The sequence below is a fragment of the Mya arenaria genome, chromosome 2, assembly GCF_026914265.1.
Source record: "Mya arenaria isolate MELC-2E11 chromosome 2, ASM2691426v1".
In the NCBI taxonomy this organism is placed as follows: Eukaryota; Metazoa; Mollusca; class Bivalvia; order Myida; family Myidae; genus Mya; species Mya arenaria.
This window is the reverse complement of record NC_069123.1, coordinates 68,501,533-68,520,999: the sequence shown is the minus strand read 5'-3', so window position 1 is coordinate 68,520,999 and position 19,467 is coordinate 68,501,533. Positions and strand designations below refer to the sequence as shown.

General features: G+C 35.7%; 2 protein-coding genes and 1 pseudogene across 8 annotated transcripts in view; 2 read left to right on the top strand and 1 right to left on the bottom strand.

Annotated features, from left to right (window-relative positions):
• The window catches only part of LOC128222708 (2-oxoglutarate dehydrogenase complex component E1-like), a 32,162-nt gene extending 29,494 nt beyond the window's left edge, over positions 1-2,668 (top strand). For all 7 annotated transcript variants that reach the window (XM_052931832.1, XM_052931840.1, XM_052931804.1 and 4 more), the window contains 4 exons: positions 169-294; positions 520-756; positions 969-1,159; positions 1,581-2,668. In XM_052931832.1, coding sequence (XP_052787792.1) covers positions 169-294; positions 520-756; positions 969-1,159; positions 1,581-1,683 — 657 coding nt within the window. In that variant the 3' untranslated portion in view covers positions 1,684-2,668. The remainder of the gene's footprint in view (positions 1-168; positions 295-519; positions 757-968; positions 1,160-1,580) is intronic.
• Positions 2,669-3,471: 803 nt separating this feature from the next.
• LOC128216791 (protein NipSnap homolog 3A-like) lies at positions 3,472-8,658 on the bottom strand. The gene is made up of 7 exons (XM_052923458.1): positions 8,583-8,658; positions 7,718-7,809; positions 6,742-7,009; positions 5,689-5,850; positions 5,301-5,432; positions 5,067-5,135; positions 3,472-3,627 (listed from the first exon to the last, which is right to left on the bottom strand). The coding sequence occupies exons 1-7, from the start codon at positions 8,656-8,658 to the stop codon at positions 3,569-3,571; spliced, it is 858 nt and encodes a 285-aa protein (XP_052779418.1). The 3' UTR covers positions 3,472-3,568.
• A 1,236-nt stretch (positions 8,659-9,894) lies between these two features.
• On the top strand, positions 9,895-17,266 carry LOC128225234 (programmed cell death protein 6-like; annotated as a pseudogene).
• Positions 17,267-19,467: the final 2,201 nt, after the last annotated feature.

Below are 19,467 nucleotides of genomic sequence, written 5' to 3'. Positions count from 1 at the left end.
TAGATTGTAACATGTATGAGTCAATGGAATTAAATTGTTTCATCATGTTTTGTATTCAATTATTTCTTTATTTGTTGTTTTATTGATGTATACTGGTATTTCACATATAACAGAATAGTGCTTTTTCCAGACCAGTATCTCACCATATTGGTTTTAAATTTCTTGCAGAAAGAGAGTGATGACTTTGAGATCCAGCAGCTTCATGAGATCAACTGGTTTGTATGCAACCTGACCACACCGGCAAACATCTTCCACGCTCTGCGACGCCAGATTGCACTCCCTTTTAGGAAACCGGTGGGTCACCAGAATGATTTGTAAATGTTATGTAGCAGCAAAAAGTGATGCGTAAATGCATAAAGAAAGGTGTTCAACAATGATTTTAGTAGGTTAGGTGACAAAGTTCAAATTGTAACAGATATACATGATAATAGAATTTGCATTGCTATGTGTGTAAACCATTATACTAATAGAGGTTAAAGAAATAAATTCATATTTGTCGTTCTTGACATTATGTTTCAGTTGGTGATTATGACCCCAAAGAGCTTGTTGCGCCACCCCCTGGCTCGCTCCAGTTTTGACGAGATGGTGGAAGGGACCGCGTTTAAGAGAATGATTCCTGAGGACGGCGTGTGCACCAACGACCCCAACAATGTGAAGAAGCTGATCTTCACCACTGGAAAGGTCTACTATGATCTTATCAAGGAACGGGAGAAGATAGACCGTGATGGGACTATTGCCATCAGCAGGATCGAACAGGTGACCAATGAAACAGATAAGGACTTTTAAAACTTTGAGGATTTTTGCTGTATTTTCTTTTGATTTGCCAGGACAATATAGAGTTATGTCAATTAAACCCACTGCAGATAAAAAAAATAAATAACAAAGTCAAAGCATACACAAAGGTCAATCTATTTCATCTTATCTCCTATGGTTCTATGGTTATTAATTTTTTCAACTTTTCCCTGCAGATTTCTCCTTTCCCGTTTGACCTGGTGAAGGAGGAGATGCTCAAATACCCAAATGCAAAGGTGGCATGGGTGCAGGAGGAACACAAGAACATGGGGGCTTGGACATATGTCGAGCCCCGAGTGCGCACAGTCTTCAAAAAGATTTCAGAAACAAACAATGAGTATGAGAACTGGCTCCATAAGAAATGCGAGTACGTTGACTTTATATTTGTAATTGAGCTCTGAAAACAGTCAATCTTTACATTTTCTTAAAAAAATATTATTTTGCCCCCCATCATGATTATCAAGAAATGCAACAACGTACTTATCAGTTAGAATTGCTTTTTTTATACAAAAAAATGGTTTTGGTATTGTGGCAAGAGATTCGCAAAAACATATACCATGAAGCAAACTTTGAAGATATTCTTATGAAATTTAGTACACATGATACCAGTGCCAATACATGCACCACAGCCCATCACTAGCTCCTATTGCTGTTCAGTTACGCTTCATGTATCCTTTGCTAATAAAAAAATAAGATGAGACAAGCATTTGGCTTCCTTGGCAGCTGGCCCTTACATTATATGGGCATTGGTGGTATTGTTTATTCCTCCAACCATTGCACTATTACAGGTACATTGGGCGTAACCCGGAGGCGTCAGCTGCAGCCGGAAACAAGCAGAGACATCAGTTTGAGTTCTCCCAGTTTATGAGTCATGCCATGAAAGAGATCTAAGCCTCTCCACCACAGATATTTCTATGTTTATATGGATATGAATTGACTTTCGCTTGTATTGCCACATCAGCCACCTGTTTTGGTATAAGTGTTCTGGGAAAAATAAATGTAAGGATATAACTGTAAGGATTTATTAACAGGATTTTAAAATCTGTTCGTGATGTCAAAGAATTTGTAAACTCTTGTATTTTCGTTTAATTTTTGTACAAAAGACTTTTCTTGCTTTATTTGTCAATGGAATCATCTTCAGCTGTCTCGGAGCCAAAAGTATTTTACAAATGTTTAATTCATCTAGGTCTATGAGGTGATTAATCAAGGCGAGGTTAGTTTTGGGTGGTGGAAGGGTGGGAAGTGAAAATGGCCTTGAAAAGCAAATATTGGTGTCTTATTGATTCTAGTGGACTCTCTGTGCATTATTGGTGTGTTATCATGAGTGGTCATGAGTGAGCTTCCATTGAATATTGTAAGCAGTATTTCATCGTATTTATTACATCACCTAGCTTGCATTTCTGTAAAATCTTATATATTTTGTAGTGAAAGCATTGAATAGCGTCATAATGAGGATAGATCTGACATAATGATTAACTCCTTCAATATCAGCTTTACCTCTCATAATTGAAAGATTTGTGTTGATTGGATGACACGGTTTAGTAAAACATACTACTGAACATAGTTCATGTTGTCAATGAAAATAGTTGAATTTTTCACCTTGTAAAGTACTACTACTGTTAGTTATTGCCACCGTCACACAGTGCCAATGAAGGAAACCAAGAATGAAGAATTGTGCACTTACATTGTTGAAAAAATACCAGGTAGTTGAAATATAGAGTACAGATATTTTTGTAACTGGCAATATTTTTGTTACTCCACAACCACGATTATTGTACACATTTTGATTGTAGATTTTGGTTCTTGTTGACCTTTATTCTTGTTAATACTTCCTGTGTGAACTTCTATTATTCGTCAAAATAAAGTATTGACATTGTATATGTATTGTTTTGTTGAAGTCCTTGAATTTATGTAGCTCAACAAATCTGGTTTCTTTTCATAAATATTTGGTCTTTTATAATATATCACCCTAAACAGGGATGATAAAAACCCAGGATTAATCTTGAAATGAGTGTTTTGAGAGCTTTCAATTTCAGACCATCAAACAGTTATGAAGGAGATTTTTTGCTGGACATTTGCATTAAAAATTGCACAAAGTGCCTTGAAATGGATACACGAGCGTTTGGAAACATAAATCTACGCCCTTTACCCTGCTTTGAGCCTGAATCTCTGCTTCTCAAACTTAATATTTACTTTAGGGTACCCGGTAAGTCTATCTATCTGTTATATTGGTGTTGGAAGTGCCAATGTATATATTTAAGATATAAACAATTTACAATTTGTAGCTACCAACATGTTTACACAATGTATGGGTGACATACCAGCTAAATATGAGGATCGAGTCTTGGATAAAATAATAAGCTAGGATTTCTTATATCTATCCATCATCAATTGTAAAACATCTGGAATAATTATAAGAAGAAAGCACGATGTCTACATGGTCTCTAGGTTGCTTTATGTAAAACATCATTCAATACAAGTTGAAAACCTATCATGTGGTTAACCAATATTTAAAGTAATAATTTCTTTTGAAATGATGACTTAAATATTTAGTTTATATAACTTTGATATAGATTGATGTAAGAGTAGAAGCTCCAACAGTTATGTGTTAAGGCTTGTCGAATAGGACAAGCACTTGAACCAAAGTAGGTCATGCCATAATTAAACAGAATCATATAGTACTGTGAAACCTTTATTTAAAACACACAAATATATACGAAAACACAAACATTCTTCTAATCAAGTCAGAGAATTTTGTTTTCTTTGATTAACAACATCATTTCATTGGGGAATATGGCATAGGTATCAGCAATTTTGACTTGGTTATTTTGAGATCTGAAATGGAAAGAATTTTTTTTTACAGAATTGAAGACATTTCGACATTTGTCCTGTATTGATATGGGACTTTTAATGGCTTTGTCCATTTAAAAAGCTTTAATGATATCAATGACCAAGACACTCTTCGAGAAAGAGGGGGTATATTGCTGTGCACATGTTGGTTGGTCGTTCGGTCGGTAGACCAAAGCTTGTCTCAGTTATAACTAGAAAATTGTTCGAAGTATGGTCATCAAACTTTACATGAAGTATGGGCCTGCCCAGTAAATGACCCTTATTGATTTTAGAGGTCATCAGGTCAAGGTCACAGGGACCTCAATGGTAAAAGGTTGTCAAAGCTTAAGTGAACTCAACAATGCCTAGACCTATGGTCATCACCCTTGACAAGGAGGCTGGAGCTGACCAGTAGATGATCCCTTGAAAGCTAAAAGGTCGTCCAAATGATAAATCAACAATGCCTGCACCAGTCCTCAGACTTGATTTGTAGGTTGGGCCTGACTAGTATATGACCCCAATTGATTTCAGGGTCAAAGGTAAAGGTCACGGTGACCTTGAATGCAAACTCAACAATTCCTGTGCCTATAGTGATAAAACTTTACATGAAGGTTGGGCTTGACCAGTACATGGCCGCTTTTGATTTTAAGGGGTCATGGGGCCAAAGATCAGTTCACGGTGACCTATAACTCAACAAGGTTAACAAAGCTTTTTTGAGTGATATCTCAACAATTCCTGGGCCTATGATCATCAAACTTGACATGGAGGATGGGCATGACCAGTAGATGACCCCTATTGATTTTAGTAGTCATCAGGTCAAAGGTCAAGGTCACAGTGACCTTGAATGCGAAAATGCCTGCACCCATGGCTTGCAAACTTGACCTTGGGGGTTGGGCCTGAGCAGTAGATGACCCCTATTGATTTTAGGGGTCATTGGGTCACAGTGACTTTGAATGCGAAAAGCTTGTCTGTGTGATAACATGACAATGCCTGCACCCATGGCCCTCAAACTTGACATTTAGACTGGGGGTGACCAGTTGATGACCCCTATGGCTTTTGAGGTCAGAGTCAAATGTCAAGGTCATAACTCATATTCATCATTAAAATTTACGTCAAATTTACTTATTCTCTGCTGCTAAGAGGATTCATTTGTATATATATGCAAATATCGGTCATCACCTGAACATGCTTAAAAACTGAACCTTCTCTCCTCACACTTTGAATGGTCATAATCTTAAAACTGCCTCAAGGCATCCAATGTCAATGACAAATCAACTGTTTTTTTGGTTCATGCATATTACTTTCAACTGTCGAAATAATCCTGACAACATGGCGCTGAATGGGTCATAATGTCCGACATCTCTTGTTAAAATTTACTTTCCCTTCTGGACAACAAAACAAAGCATATATACTAGTATGATGAAATAATATCCAGTTTCATGTACCTGTATGAGATTCTCTGTCTGGTCTGTGCATTATGTCATCTAGGTTCTTGTGATGCCAAAGAAGCCAACCTGAAGTAAATGCATACTGGTATGTAGCATTCCATGAACAGGAAATAAAGTTTTTATACCGATGATTCACAGTTTTAGATAGGACATCAGGAATTTCAACAATGCACAGAATAATAACCATTTTTGTGTAGATTCATGTAATTATTTGTATCACAAGAATTTTACCTGTGTCAAGCTTGGAGAAGAGGTTGTACCAGGCAGCTGCCAACTTTGCTCCTGGATACCGGAGGTCTTGGATGGCTGCCCCAGCTTCCTTAACCCGTCCCGGAAACACAACCTCCTGAAGCTCGTAGTGACCTGCCCATAGGAGAATATAAACAATTTCTTTAGCAATAAAGATAGATCTGTTTAAATTTACCTGGGCAAGATTTTAAACCATACACCACCATATATTTTAACTGATTTTTTTCAGTTAGCAGGTCACGTGATGAAAACAATGCTAACTCAAATTCTACAATGATAAAAGATTAAACATGGAGTTGCTGTTGTAGTTGCCTGCTAATGAGAAATACACAAATCACTGGGCAGAAATAATCTCACGAAATCTCCATACCGGTGCCAGGCTCAGGATAGGTGACAGTGGTTCCGGGGAAGCAGCGGATGAGTGTGTTTTTCTGTGTGAGCATCATAGGAAGGATCTGTGCCATAAAACCCTCCTGCCAAGCGCGGTCTTTCGCTAGACCCTGTCGCACATGCGCCCGGTCTGAAAGGCTTCCTATGACAGACACCCATACTTGTTAAATTCAAGTTTGAATATTGGTTTAGGAGAACATATAAATGTATCTGAATTAACCATGCTCAATAGCATGTGCAGACGTGAAGGGGTATATGGCTCTTTACAAATATGATAAAAACTGTCTGTAATTTTCTCTTGTTGTACATTCCAGCAAGCAATCTCATATTGGATAGATATTGTTATCCGACCGTAATGTTGGCATATCAGCCCAACGATTGCCTGATATCGGTCCAATGTTTATGTTATTTTCCCCCTTGTCGAGTATCCCAGCAACCAGTCTGGGCATAACTCCACCTTTGGCTTCAAAATATTGTTTCAGTCACTCTTGGGGGTGTGACAGAGTCAAGCCATAATGCAGCCATTAAAAGGCACGGGCAGACCTTTATAAACTCAAAAAAACATTGTAATTTGTAATATACCGTGTTTCTTTAACTACTTCAACTTTAAGCCTTTTCTGGCACAGCGTGTCAAGTCCACTGTGCTAAGTATTTTACATTTCTAAATAGAGAAAAAATAGATCTAATACATTAATGTGAAGCCACAAGATAACTGAAAGAATGTCGCACCAATGATGGAAAGATGACTAAAATTATATAGGCCCGATATCGGGTCGATAGGTTGCCAACAAGATATCAGTTTGACTTGCATCTGATGGGCAAAATGCTATCAGATGGATATCGTTAACTATTTCTGTCCAAAATATGATAAAACTATCAGTTATGGAATTGCGAGCTAGGATGATACTACTTGGATAAGTACTATAAAAAAAATGGAAATAGATTTTTTAAATCATCCTATTTGTCCTACATTAAAACCAATATTTCAATCTAATAATTAAATATTTGCATGAGGAAAAACTATCCAGCTAACTGTACTGCCAAATGTGAACAACGTCGTTGATTCCACTGCCTAGCTCCGTGTACCAGAACCCGACCATCGGTGAGTGTGAGGCACGCACATGCATGTGTTCCATGGTGAGATCAAGGAAGCAGCGCTGGTGTCCAGTCTGTACACGGTAGTGTCTGAGTTCAAACACCAAATTGTCACCTTCTGTAGATCCTGTTGAGCTGCATCTTGCGCAGAAAGTGCTCCCTGGTACATGTTGATGGACAGATGAACCAAGAAGATGACGAAGCCTCTACAAAAATAATAATTTCAAAAAACTTAGTTGCCACTTCTAACAGGATTGGGGAAATGTTAAAAATTCATAATTTTCATTCTCTGTTGTTTTTTGTTTGTTTTCAGTCAATTAAAAGTTATTTGATCGTCTTACTATTTTGCTTTTGTAAGTAGACATCGTGAGGTCTCCTATAATTTCAGATAAAATCTGACTCATTAAGGATTTCTATGTTCATATAGATTTCTTTTTACAGTATATATATTTGTTGTTGTTGTTTGTTCATTTGTTTTTAGTCTTTTTTTCTTACTTTTTTGTGTTTCCAAACTAATTTCTTCTACTTCTATAACCTTTAGAATTTCTTTAATTAATCAATTTGAATAGTTATATATTGTAAAATTATATAAACTACAGTCTGTTTCATTTGAAGATACAAACACAAAAAGTGTTGATACTTGAATATCTAAATGTTAATTGCCTTAAATGCACTCCGATTTGTAATCCAAAAATCCAGAAATATGTTACTTTTTATTTTTTACCAATAAACTGGCCATTGGAAATAGTTCCAAAAAGAAAAAAAATTGATACATGTAGGCTGCTTGTAAACAAGTGCTGGATTCAACACCATTTTTAATTCATATGATGAACCAATGTCGGATACCCACGGCTGACCCATTCCGATGCTCTAATTAGTCAGCCGTGGATATCTGACGATGATGATGGTCATACAATAGCTACACGGGAAAACTGCATTCTGAAGGCTTGCTTCCACATCACAGTGACAATGGAAACTTCACCGTGACTCTGACTCCAATAGGTTCCTAAAAAAGAAAAATATAAATACATTTATATATATAAATATATTTAGTTCACGGTTCCAATTTCATGTTATACTTACATTTGATTAGTACAATAAAAAACAATACAATAAGATAACGGTACACATGTGTTCATATATAAATACACTGAAATATTTGTGATCTTTGAATGTATTTCTGAAATACAAATTCCCCTCCTCCTGAACTGTTGAATTTATTATCCTATTATTATGCTGATATCATTTGTCAATGTATATAATAATCCTTTTTACCAAAACAACTGGATGAATCAAACGATATAATCAGTTTACCGAACTGGGGATTTACCGAAAGTATGGATTACCGAACTTATTATACATGAACATTCAAATTGATATTAATATCAATGTCAAAGATAACTTATAGTTTTACAACCGTGATTTTAGGGTACAATGGCTGTATATTATTCAGGGGTGCCTAATTCATGGGCGTAGCTTGCTGTAGGCCGCTAACGCCACGGCCTACACTTAACGCAACAAAAAATAATGCCAAAACAAATCATAGCGTCAAATGCCCACGAATCCCGATAAAACACGGCATACACACTCTTTTTTGTCTAGCTACGCCCGTGCTAGTATGTGTATTTTATCTTTTTTATGTCACAGGGTGAGAACATGTCATTGGCTGTATTATTTTTGCAGAGTTAAGTGGTAATTCATTAAAGCTTTATACAGCGATCGTAGTAAAGAAATACAAACAGCTTAATGAATTCTGCAACTTACCTGGCAAAATCTTACCTGCATTAATTCGACGTTTTGATAGTAGGGTGTAACCTTTGGGTCGCACTAAAAGGCTGACCAAATGGCTGCCCATATAGATATATAGGGAAAAGGCTGACCAGGCCAGAAAAGGCTGACCAAAAAAAATGAGAATGGATTTTTTTTTTAAATATTTCATTTTTTTGTTGTTTTATTTATTTCTGAGTACTATTTTAATTATTATAATTGATATATTATTAAAATATTATAAATCATAAGAGCGTTTTGTTGAAGATGGACGACTTTTCGTAACGTTTATGTAAGAAATAGTATCCATCTTCATCCAGGCCACACCACGAGGAGGTGTTCTTGTCATGACCCATGTGATTGAGTTGGTTAGTGAGTGAGTGAGTTGGTGAGTGAGTTGGTGAGTGAGTGGGTGGGTGGGTGAGTGAGTGGGTTGGTGGGCGAGTGAGTGAGTGAGTGAGTGAGTGAGTGAGTGAGTGAGTGAGTGAGTGAGTGGGTTGGTGGGTGAGTGAGTGAGTGTGTTACACTATGACATTAATTTTCACAAATGATCAACTGTATCCTTCTATTATAGCATACATGCATCTATTAGCATTACTTTTTAAATATTTTATTTCCGAATTAAACAACATCTACTATCTAGTATCGTTGTTAGTTAGAGTTTCGAAAAAAGGCGGACCGTGATAATCAGCGAATAACATAACAAATACAGGCTGACCGTGTTGGTCAGCGATAAGATATTACACTATGTATTAAAGTGTTCGAAAAAGGCTGACCGTGTTGGTCAGCGGTAAAAAATACATGTTTCCCATTACACTATGACATTAATTTTCACAAATGATCAACTGTATGCTTCTGATATAGCATACATCTATTAACATTACTTTTTAAATATTTTATTTCCGAACTGTTTGTTTCAATTACTCATATTTACAATCTATACAAAGTTATACAAAGCTGTACATATTTATTTCAATTGTTATTTATAAATTGATAATTTAATAAGGTAATGAAATAGAATGTATCGCATCGACTTGAATTATTGAATTATTCGATATCAATATACCAGTAACATCACGATTTCTTAACTCATTTAAAAAAAAAAACATATAAAAATACAATACTCTTAATGAATACAGTATATACTTATTAAAACATAAAAGTTCTTTTTTTTATCAAAAACATCTTAAATTCTATTTTATTTTTCTGGTCAGCCTTTTCCCTCTATATCTATATGGGCAGCCATTTGGTCAGCCTTTTTAGTATTGCCCGTAACCTTTTATGTTTAGACATAACGGCAATTCCTAACTGGGATGTTCTAAAACACGGTGCCGTAAGAGCTTCTTTCTTCCTGTTTGTACATGGTTTATTTTGAAATTCTGATTACTAATTAAAAGTTTATTCTGCGTTAATACATTTATATAAAATGTCTTGGGGAGGTCAGCCACCAAATCAATACGTAAGTCAAGATAAATGAACGTGTTTTTTTTCATCAGATTTATCAAAGGGGTTATACACCAGTCAATTGTAACCATGCCCCTCCCCCCTTCCCCCCCAGGTCTGGGGGTAATGGGCCTTGTTGTTACCTTCCAGGTGACCCCGCAGTGCCAAGTGAAAGCGGTGGTTTTGTTTTCACGCTGAAAATAGCAGGGAATGGGCCTTACCTAGGATTTCTCCGGGTAGTCCAAATAATTGTACGCTGACGGATTTTTTTTAGATTTTTGATATGGCAAATCCTTCACGTACAAATTGTTTAGTATCAAAAGTGGGTAGTTGTTCCGATGAGGATTCCGGGTTAAAGCATATAGCGTCTATAAAATATCATAAAAACAAGAAATATTACCAGATATTGTTATTTTATATTAGTTCCGTACACAAAAAATAAATATCTAACTTATAATTATGAGTTTGACGGCTTTTCTTCATTTCATTCTGTCAAAACATAACAATATATACATGAAGGGCACCTGCAAGGCTTCAGGGCACAGTTTTAAATCGCTCGGAACATTTCGGCCATGGCCAAGTTGTTACGATTGTTTAACGAGGTCTATCTCGAAGCTTTGTCGGAGGAGGCCGAGTTATTACGATTGTATCGAGTTGTTCCCCTTTGCATAATTGTTTTCTGTGTCAGTCAACTTTCGTTTTATTGGAAAGGTAAACAACTTGTTTTAATGCATTAAATGCTTGTTTAGTGCAAAATAGCATTTCACTTACATGGTAAAATATGAATATAACTCTATATGATCATTTTCAACCATAAAATACTTCACTTAAAACAATTTCATTATTTTTAAAACACCCCCGTTTTTTGCACATTCCCGTTTAGACGTTAGGGATTGAAAGAATCCCGTATAACACGTCTATTATTTTAGACTAGTTCCCGGGGTGCGGAACATGTAGCCAAATGGTCAGTAAAGTGTTTGGTATCAATTTAAACCTTAAAGCTGCACTCTCACAGATATACCATTTTTATGCCCCCACAAAGTGGCGGCATATAGGGTTGCCCTTGTCCGTACGTACGTCTGTCTGTCTGTACTTACGTACGTCCCGAAGATTGTTTCCGATCTAATTCTTGAAAACCGTTTGTCCAATCCTCACCAAACTTTAAACACATGTTTGTGACCATAATATCTTGATCAAGTTCCTTAGCCATGGAAATCGCTTTTGTCATTTAGGAGTTACGGCCCTTTATTTGCAAAAAAAGACTTGAAAAATACGTCCCGAAGATTGTTTCCGATCTAATTCTTGAAAACTGTTTGTCCAATCCTCACCAAACTTTAAACACATGTTTGTGACCATAATATCTTGATCAAGTTCGATAGTCATGGAAATCGCTTTAGTCATTTAGGAGTTACGGCCCTTTTTTGCCAAAAATACTTCAAAAATATATGTTTCCAATCTAATTCTTGAAAAGTATGTGTCCAATCCTCACCAAACTTTACATACATGATTGTGACCATAATATCTTGATCAAGTTCGATAGCCATGGAAAGCGCTTTAATCATTTAGGAGTTAGGGCCCTTTATTTCCCAACAATACTTAAAAAATATAACCTATACAGTCTTGCGATGCCGTAAAACCCAACTCAACTCAACTTATCCTATATGTGCAGATTATCCTGAATAATCATTATGGCTTATTTTCTGTGACAAAAAATCGAAGTGGGGGCATCCGTGTCCTATGGACACATTTCTAGTTACAACTTTTTTATTTTTTGTCTTGGAAAGAGCAATTTTTTAATAAATTTCTGCAAACCAATGATTTAAGATTGCTGACAAAAAAACAGATCGTAGATTTTCAAAATTAATGTTTTATGGCTAACGGTTTAAGAAAAATGCATTAAACATCATTTTTTGAACTTAAATATATAAATCTGTGATCTAATTTTTTGTAAGCAGTCTAATATAATTGGTTTCCATAGATTTTTGCAAAAATTGAGTTGTTCCAAAAAAAATAATTAAAAAGTTGTCAAAACGTTCAATCTGTGAGAGTGCAGCTTTAAATAGCTTCTGATAGCGTAAAAAAATAGGGACCAATGGCAGGTATAGTCGATTGCATACATGCCATATTTCTGGAGACTATTTAATGAATCACTTGTTGTAAAAGTTTCCTTTTGGCATTTATCAAACCTTTTTTAAAATGTTCATTGTGATTTATGCAGTCATTTCTCCTTGGGTGAGTTGTTTGTTTGTATTCAGTTTCACTCACATACAGTGGTTCCAGTTTGTCATTATTGCCTGATGTTAAATCTTTCTTAAAAAAATAATTAAATTCTGGGGGATTTTTTTCTCACACCGGAAGACTGGGGGCTGGTTCGAAATTCCGGGGGATTTTTCCCCCCACTGGAGGATATGGCATATATGTGATTGATGAGCAATTTTAGTGGACACACGTTAGTAGATAGAAATTGGCTTAATTTTTTTATCTGTTTTATGAACATAAATGAACTTTCAATAATGCAGAAATGCATAATAAAACAAACAAAGAATGAAACTTTTAAATCTATCTTGGCTTGATTTCACTATGAACACATTTTAGTTAACATAAGTCTATTTTATGATTTTATAACACATCAAAAATCAAATGGTTTCTGTTAATGTGGAAAACCATTGCGACTATTGAAATAAATTGACTTTATTATCAGATGATATTTCTACGTTTGGCGTATACATGGAATATAGCTTCAGTTTAAGAATGCAGATGACAGATGCGGAAAGCAAATTGAATACTGATAATATACCCTAATTCTCAACCATGAGTTACAGCATTTGACATTAAATAGGGTGGTTATGGAGCTGGGCAGGCCGGGCAGGGGCAGGCTGGTTACGGGGCACCACAAGGGTACCAGCAGCAGAGAGCACCCGGGCCCCCACCTTCAAACCAGCTGTACGGGGGACAGCAGGGATATGGAAACCCAGGCGGGCAACAGCAGGGTTATGGTGCACCTGCAGGATACAGACCTCCAGGACAACAGCAACAGGTATTTTGTGAAATGAGAACAAATATTTTATTTTTGGACACATTTACATTTCATGTCCCTTCTGCTAGAATCATGTTAAGTGCATGACCCTCTTTCTGCATAAACACCTGATCCATACTACTGAAAGTATATCATTGTATAATGTGAACATTTTACTTTTCTTGCATGTGTTGTGGTGACCACTCAGTACAGTTATATATTTGCTTATGTTATATAGGTGATTAGATGAAAAACATTTAAAAGTCAGTAAAACTGTTTAGAAGAACGAGACAATACATATCCATATCAGCTAATATTCATTGAAACAGGGTTTAAAGTGTTTAACCATAATAGAAATAACAAACTTCTTCTTACATGATCTTACTTGTTCAGGGTTATGGTGCACCTGCTGGCCAGTATGGCCAGCCAGGTGGTCAGTATGGCCAGCCAGGGGGGTCAACCAGGTGGACAGTATGGGGCACCCCAGGGGCAGTTTGGTGGGTTCCAGCCTGCGGGTTATGGACAGCCAGCCCCACCCCCTGGCGTTAGCCAGGAAGTGTGGGGATGGTTCCAGGTACTAGATTGAAATAAAGTATTTTATTAGTGTTGCTTTTGAACATTGTTTGGCAGTGTTATTAACAAATGTGTTTTTGTCAGAAGCATCAATTGCTTATAAACATGTGTAAAACTGTTTAAATCACCTGACCAGGAAAAATACCTTTCGAAGGACATGTTATTCATTCATCAAAATTATACTTTTGGATGAATTCTTATTCCTTATAATAGTTTCTTTCTTTGTGGTTAATTACTGCATTACATGTCTGCAGGCTGTAGATGGAGATCGTAATGGTAAAATCACTTCTGAAGAGTTGCGACAGGCTCTACACAATGGGAACTGGTCGCCTTTCAATGCTGAAACCTGTAGGCTCATGGTCGGCATGTTTGACAAAGACAGGTGGGTTTTCTATATGTCAACATCTCATGGCTTGTCATGTGATAACTGTAGATATTTGAAATGCCAAATGAATGGCTGATTGTTCATACTTATCTTATTTTTCTTTATCGATGCAAATACATTGTTCCATGTGTCAAAATCAACCCCTGTATATTATGAACCAAAACCTTTATGTTATAAATAAAGGTTTAAAGTTTTGTGTCTCCTGCTTTTACCTGGTAACAATAAGTTAGTGGGTCTTATAGAAGATGTCAACAGGTGGTGCGCTGGAAACAATACTAAAGCTGATATGTTATTGCCAGCAGAATCACAAGTTTTCAGTTAGGTTGAGTATTGTTTAAGGCCCACAATAAGAAATAAATATGTACAAAAGATCCCCAGTGTGTCTACTAGGACATGTGATATAAGGTAAACAATAAGATATGGTATAAAGTACAGTGTTTTAGTGACTGCATGTCTAAATCATTTTCTACTTTAAGGAGTGGAACAATAGATGTGCAGGAGTTTGCAGCGTTATGGAAATATGTCCAAGACTGGAAGTCCTGCTTTGACCGGTATGCTGTTGCTTATTATTTTTCAAGGCTAAGATTTATTTTTGAATTTGGCAAATTATGCGAATACACTCAATCCAGCTTGTCTTAGTTATTCTCATCTAGTAGTAGAATATGTTCGCTTAAGCAGTCTACGGTTATATTAGAACAACTAAACTTGCTACATATATATTGATTTTTCAGATTTGACACTGATCGGTCTGGAAATATTGACGCAGGAGAGCTGAGCAATGCATTCAGAACATTTGGTTACAATTTGTAAGTTAACCAACTGAACAATCAATTGCCTGGTCATAATTCCCCATGATTTATTAAGTCTCCTATATCTTGATGTATAATGTATAAATATAGTGTTTTTTAGTAAAACATCTGAGCTACTGTCATAGTATTGTTGTTGTCAACGGTAGCATTTTTGTGCAAAAACTTTAATCTTGTCCGTAACACAAGAACCATTCAAGATATTAAAATGCCACTTAGTACATATGATGGCAGAGACAATATCTCAATCTGTGAAAAGAGCCATAGCTATGGCTTTAATAATTGTTGAGTTATGCCCCTATTAATTTACAGCAACAGATGAGCTCTAGTGTTCACTCAGCTCCGCCCTTTTTAAAAATATTTCATACTTAATAATATCTTTAACTGCATATGTAGTCTAGTTAAAAAATAGATAATGAATTTACTGCCTCTAATGCCATTTACATCTTTCATGGGACAAGAAAGAAATTAGTCGATGAAAAGTTTTCTGCAAGTGACAGTTTCGAGTATTTTTACATATCTGAAACAACATTTGCATTCCTGCCAGTCATGTTATATCTGGTTTGTGTGTTGGTTGTCAGGTCTCCTCAGTTTTGTGACGTGGTTGTACGGACGTTTGATCGACGCGGGGCGCGGAACATCCAGTTTGATGACTTTATACAGGCTTGTGTGCTCCTGAAAACCCTCACAGACAAGTTCCGGGCCAAGGACACACAACAGAATGGCACAGTCAGGATCAGTTATGAGGAGGTGGGTGGGGTAAATGTTACCCAGATATTCAAATTGAGACTTATTTGGCCATGTTTCATATCCATTAAAAATTATAACGAAGTGTACTCATTCTTGCTGGTTGCTACCATTATTAAGACTGATATTACTTGAAAATAAAGAAAATCATTATAAGAAAGCTTTTGAAACAAAAATTGCATATGTTCAGCATGGAAATAAGGCATCAGTCATCTAAACAGAGGTGCTGTTTGTATAGTTAATGCATTTCAGATAAGAAAAAAACATTTGCAATCTGGCAAGAACCTTTGAAAGTTTTAATATTTCTAGTAATTGTCTGGAAGTTGAATTAATCAATTCTTTAATGGTAATTTGAACCTGTTTTGTTCATTTTCAGTTCTTAGAAATGGTTTTGGATACAACATTAATCAAAGGAGCGACATAAACTTCAGCTTTCCATTTCCTTTCTTGCATGTGACCAGTAAAACTTCCAATGATAGGACTGTGATTATACTGTAAAGAATTGATATTAAAGATGACAATACTGTGGAACTGTTGTTACCCCTATCTACATATATATCTAACAACAATTACAATGTATGTGTGCTTTATGCTTGTTGTCTAAGTGAGAATAATCAGTGGTGTGCATAACATAACGTTGAAGTAATTTACTCCGTGTTTTGATTACAGTTTTTGGAAATGGCTCTCGACGTTAAAGTATGAGGAACCAATCATCAGAAGAGTTATATGCTGCGAGTATGTGTTAATGTTGTTATTGTCTTTTGACTGAATCACTGTTTTTACATATCAAATGTTTTAAATGTTCCTCTAACTTACATGTTGAAGCAGTGACTGGTAAATTCTAGTTCTAAATGTTCAGAATGATATTTTTTTATGAAAACGTGAAAAAAAATCTATTTTGTGTCAATGATTAGACATGAAATGTAACATGCGGATAATTTGTACACATTTTTGTTTTCCATGTGTTGTGACTGGCCATGTGCACTTTACTATCTGTGACACTGCTGTTACCATGTACCATACTTTGATTATGTATGCTGTAAGTTATGTACTACATCACAGGATTTTTACATCCGATAGTGCTTGTTAAGTCTGATCTGTTAAGAGATTTTACCAAAATTACTTTATGGATAACTTAATATTTTTTTTATCTAAATCACAAGTTAGTTAATGTGTTATGTTTCACATTGAATGCATAACAAATTTTTAGCTTGGTTGAAATTATTGAATTATGTTCTCAAATTTTCACTTCTATAATTTATGTATATATGCTAACAGAAATGTTCTAAGGCCATTGTTTTTGTTCCAATATTGTTGTTGTAAACAATGTTAATAAGATTCAGATTGCTTTCATTGCTGGCTTCCCTTTGCTCTCTCTAATGAAACAAGTTTACAGTATGCTGTATTAATAAACTGCATACTGGTATCTTATTAAGCTATTCTATGATATGGTACTGTATTTCTTGAGTGTTAAATACAAAAGAAAAAATAACGTAAACAAATAATTTGTTGGTATGTGAGATGATGATGAATCATGGGTTAGTGACTTTGTGTGTCTTATATAAGTGTGATGTAAATGTATATGGACCTTTCTATTTTTTACCTATACTACATGTTATACATTCATGTCCAATGAACTTCATCTCTATCATTATGGTTAGTGCATCCATCAATCATAACATTGTATGATGCTCAGTAGTATCAAGTAATAAAGATAATTGAAATATGATTGTTTTCTTTTTTAGGTCAAGAACTTAATTCGTCACCTTAGTGCGAAAACTCAATATCTGCTTCTATTTCTATATGCAGTTATTGAGTTATTGCACTTGGGTGAGGTTATATTGCTTGTCAGAATTTGTAAACATGACTAGAAAACTGGAATTAGGTCGCCTGTTTAGAGTGTCCATCATGTTGAACCCTAATTTTGTAGTAATATTTCACAAAACCTAGCAAATGCACACATTTTCATGTATTTAATACCTTATAATAACATTAGCTAACAACAGTAAAATATCACTTTTATTCAATGACTGCATTTAGTCCATGAATGTTTCATGAAAAGCACAGAATATTGAAAAGAAAACCCATTTGAAATATAGATGTTCTGCCATTGCTAGGGCATTTGTACAAATCGAACATTACTTGGTCAAGGGATATAATCAAATCGTGGTCCCTAATTGTGTGGCATTGCCCACTGGAATTAAAGTGAATAAGTGTTTTTACAATATCATGTGCCTCATGTCTCGAATAAATAAAATGAATAGATCGTTTATCAAAATAATTATCCCCAATACCGTTGTCACCCCATGCTAAGGATGAGATAACACATGTTCAAGTAAGAGAGTAGTCAAAGTGAATTTGGTCAATTTCTTGAAAGGAGCGTGAAAACTGTTTTCTGGTGACATTTGAAGCGAGAAATAATTAACTCGCGTTCTAAATATTGCCACCAGACAAGGTTTCCATGATGCGCTACAGACGACAGTCTTCAACAAGGGAGGTAATTACAATGTGGTGACCATTAAAATAAGTGCCATACGGGCATTTTATCTTCTCTCGTGGGCAAGATAAGAATTTCTAGCATGGTTAAATTAATGGATCTACGTATCTGAGGTGGGAGAAAATAATATGAACCTGAAAGACAACATAACACAATATACATGAGCAGATGCAGGTCACGCTTGACACCCCTTACGATATTAAACCTGACAAAATATAAAATTAGTATACGTATAATTCAGGCAAATTTTTCAGCACTTGGAAATAGCTACCCAGATATAAAGAATGAAAATGCACAAGTTTTCAAGAAAGTACTTTCAAACCCAATATTTAATTATAGTTTTAGCCAGGATTTAAAAAAGGACAGGGTGCTGCAGAAAAGAAACAGGGTGCTAAGTGTAAAAAGGGCACAGTGAATCTATGAAGAACTTGAACATTATGAATTTTGCAGAAAATGTAACCGTAGATATTGTGTTAAAAACTTATAATAAGGTAATAAATATGTACACCCTTTACATATCTGGCAATTAAACGTAATACAACTTCATAAAACAAAACAAAAGAAATATTTGAGGTCATGTGCATTTAATTTTATGAAGGCAGAAGGGTGTCCATGCTGGTCTCCATGAGTGTCATACCATAACATTTTAGTAAAACTGCATTTTCTATCCGTGTTTCCTTTACAAAGTTAAAAAACTTCAAACTAGACCTAACCACGGCAGGATTTTATAGCTTGGATGGACACATATAACGTGTGTGGTATTCTAACAAGCACAAATGGTGCGCATGCTTTAAATGCCTGTGTTATTTCAATAGCCTTCTAAGAAATCATCAATTTTGTTTGATACAAAAGCTTTATAATAGGTGCCTCTGAAAAACTTAAACTAACACAAAAAAAGCACTGCAAGCAGATGTCAATGGTTGTTCATTTTTAGCTCGACTATTCGCAGAATAAGGAGAGCTATCCTAGTCACCCGAGCGTCGTCGGCGTAACCATTTCTGTTAAAGTCTGCGTACCACCTCAAATATTTGACATATGGCTTTGAAACTTTGCACACTTGTTCACCATCATGCCCCCAACCTGTACACAGGTGGAGGTAACTCTATCAAGCATTTTGACAAAATTATGCCCTTTTTTCTACTTAGAATTTACGTTAAAGTTTGCGTACCACCTCAAATATTTTCAATGTCCATTGACATATGGCTTTGAATCTTTGCACACTTGTTCACCATCATGCCCCCAACCTGTACACAGGAGGAGATAACTCTTATCAAGCATTTTGACAAAATTATGCCCCTTTTACGACTTAGAATTTACGTTAAAGTTTGCGTACCACCTCAAATATTTTCAAAGTCCATTGACATCTAGCTTTGAAACTTTGCACGCTTGTTCACCATCATGCCCAAAACCTGTACACAGAAGGAGGTCAC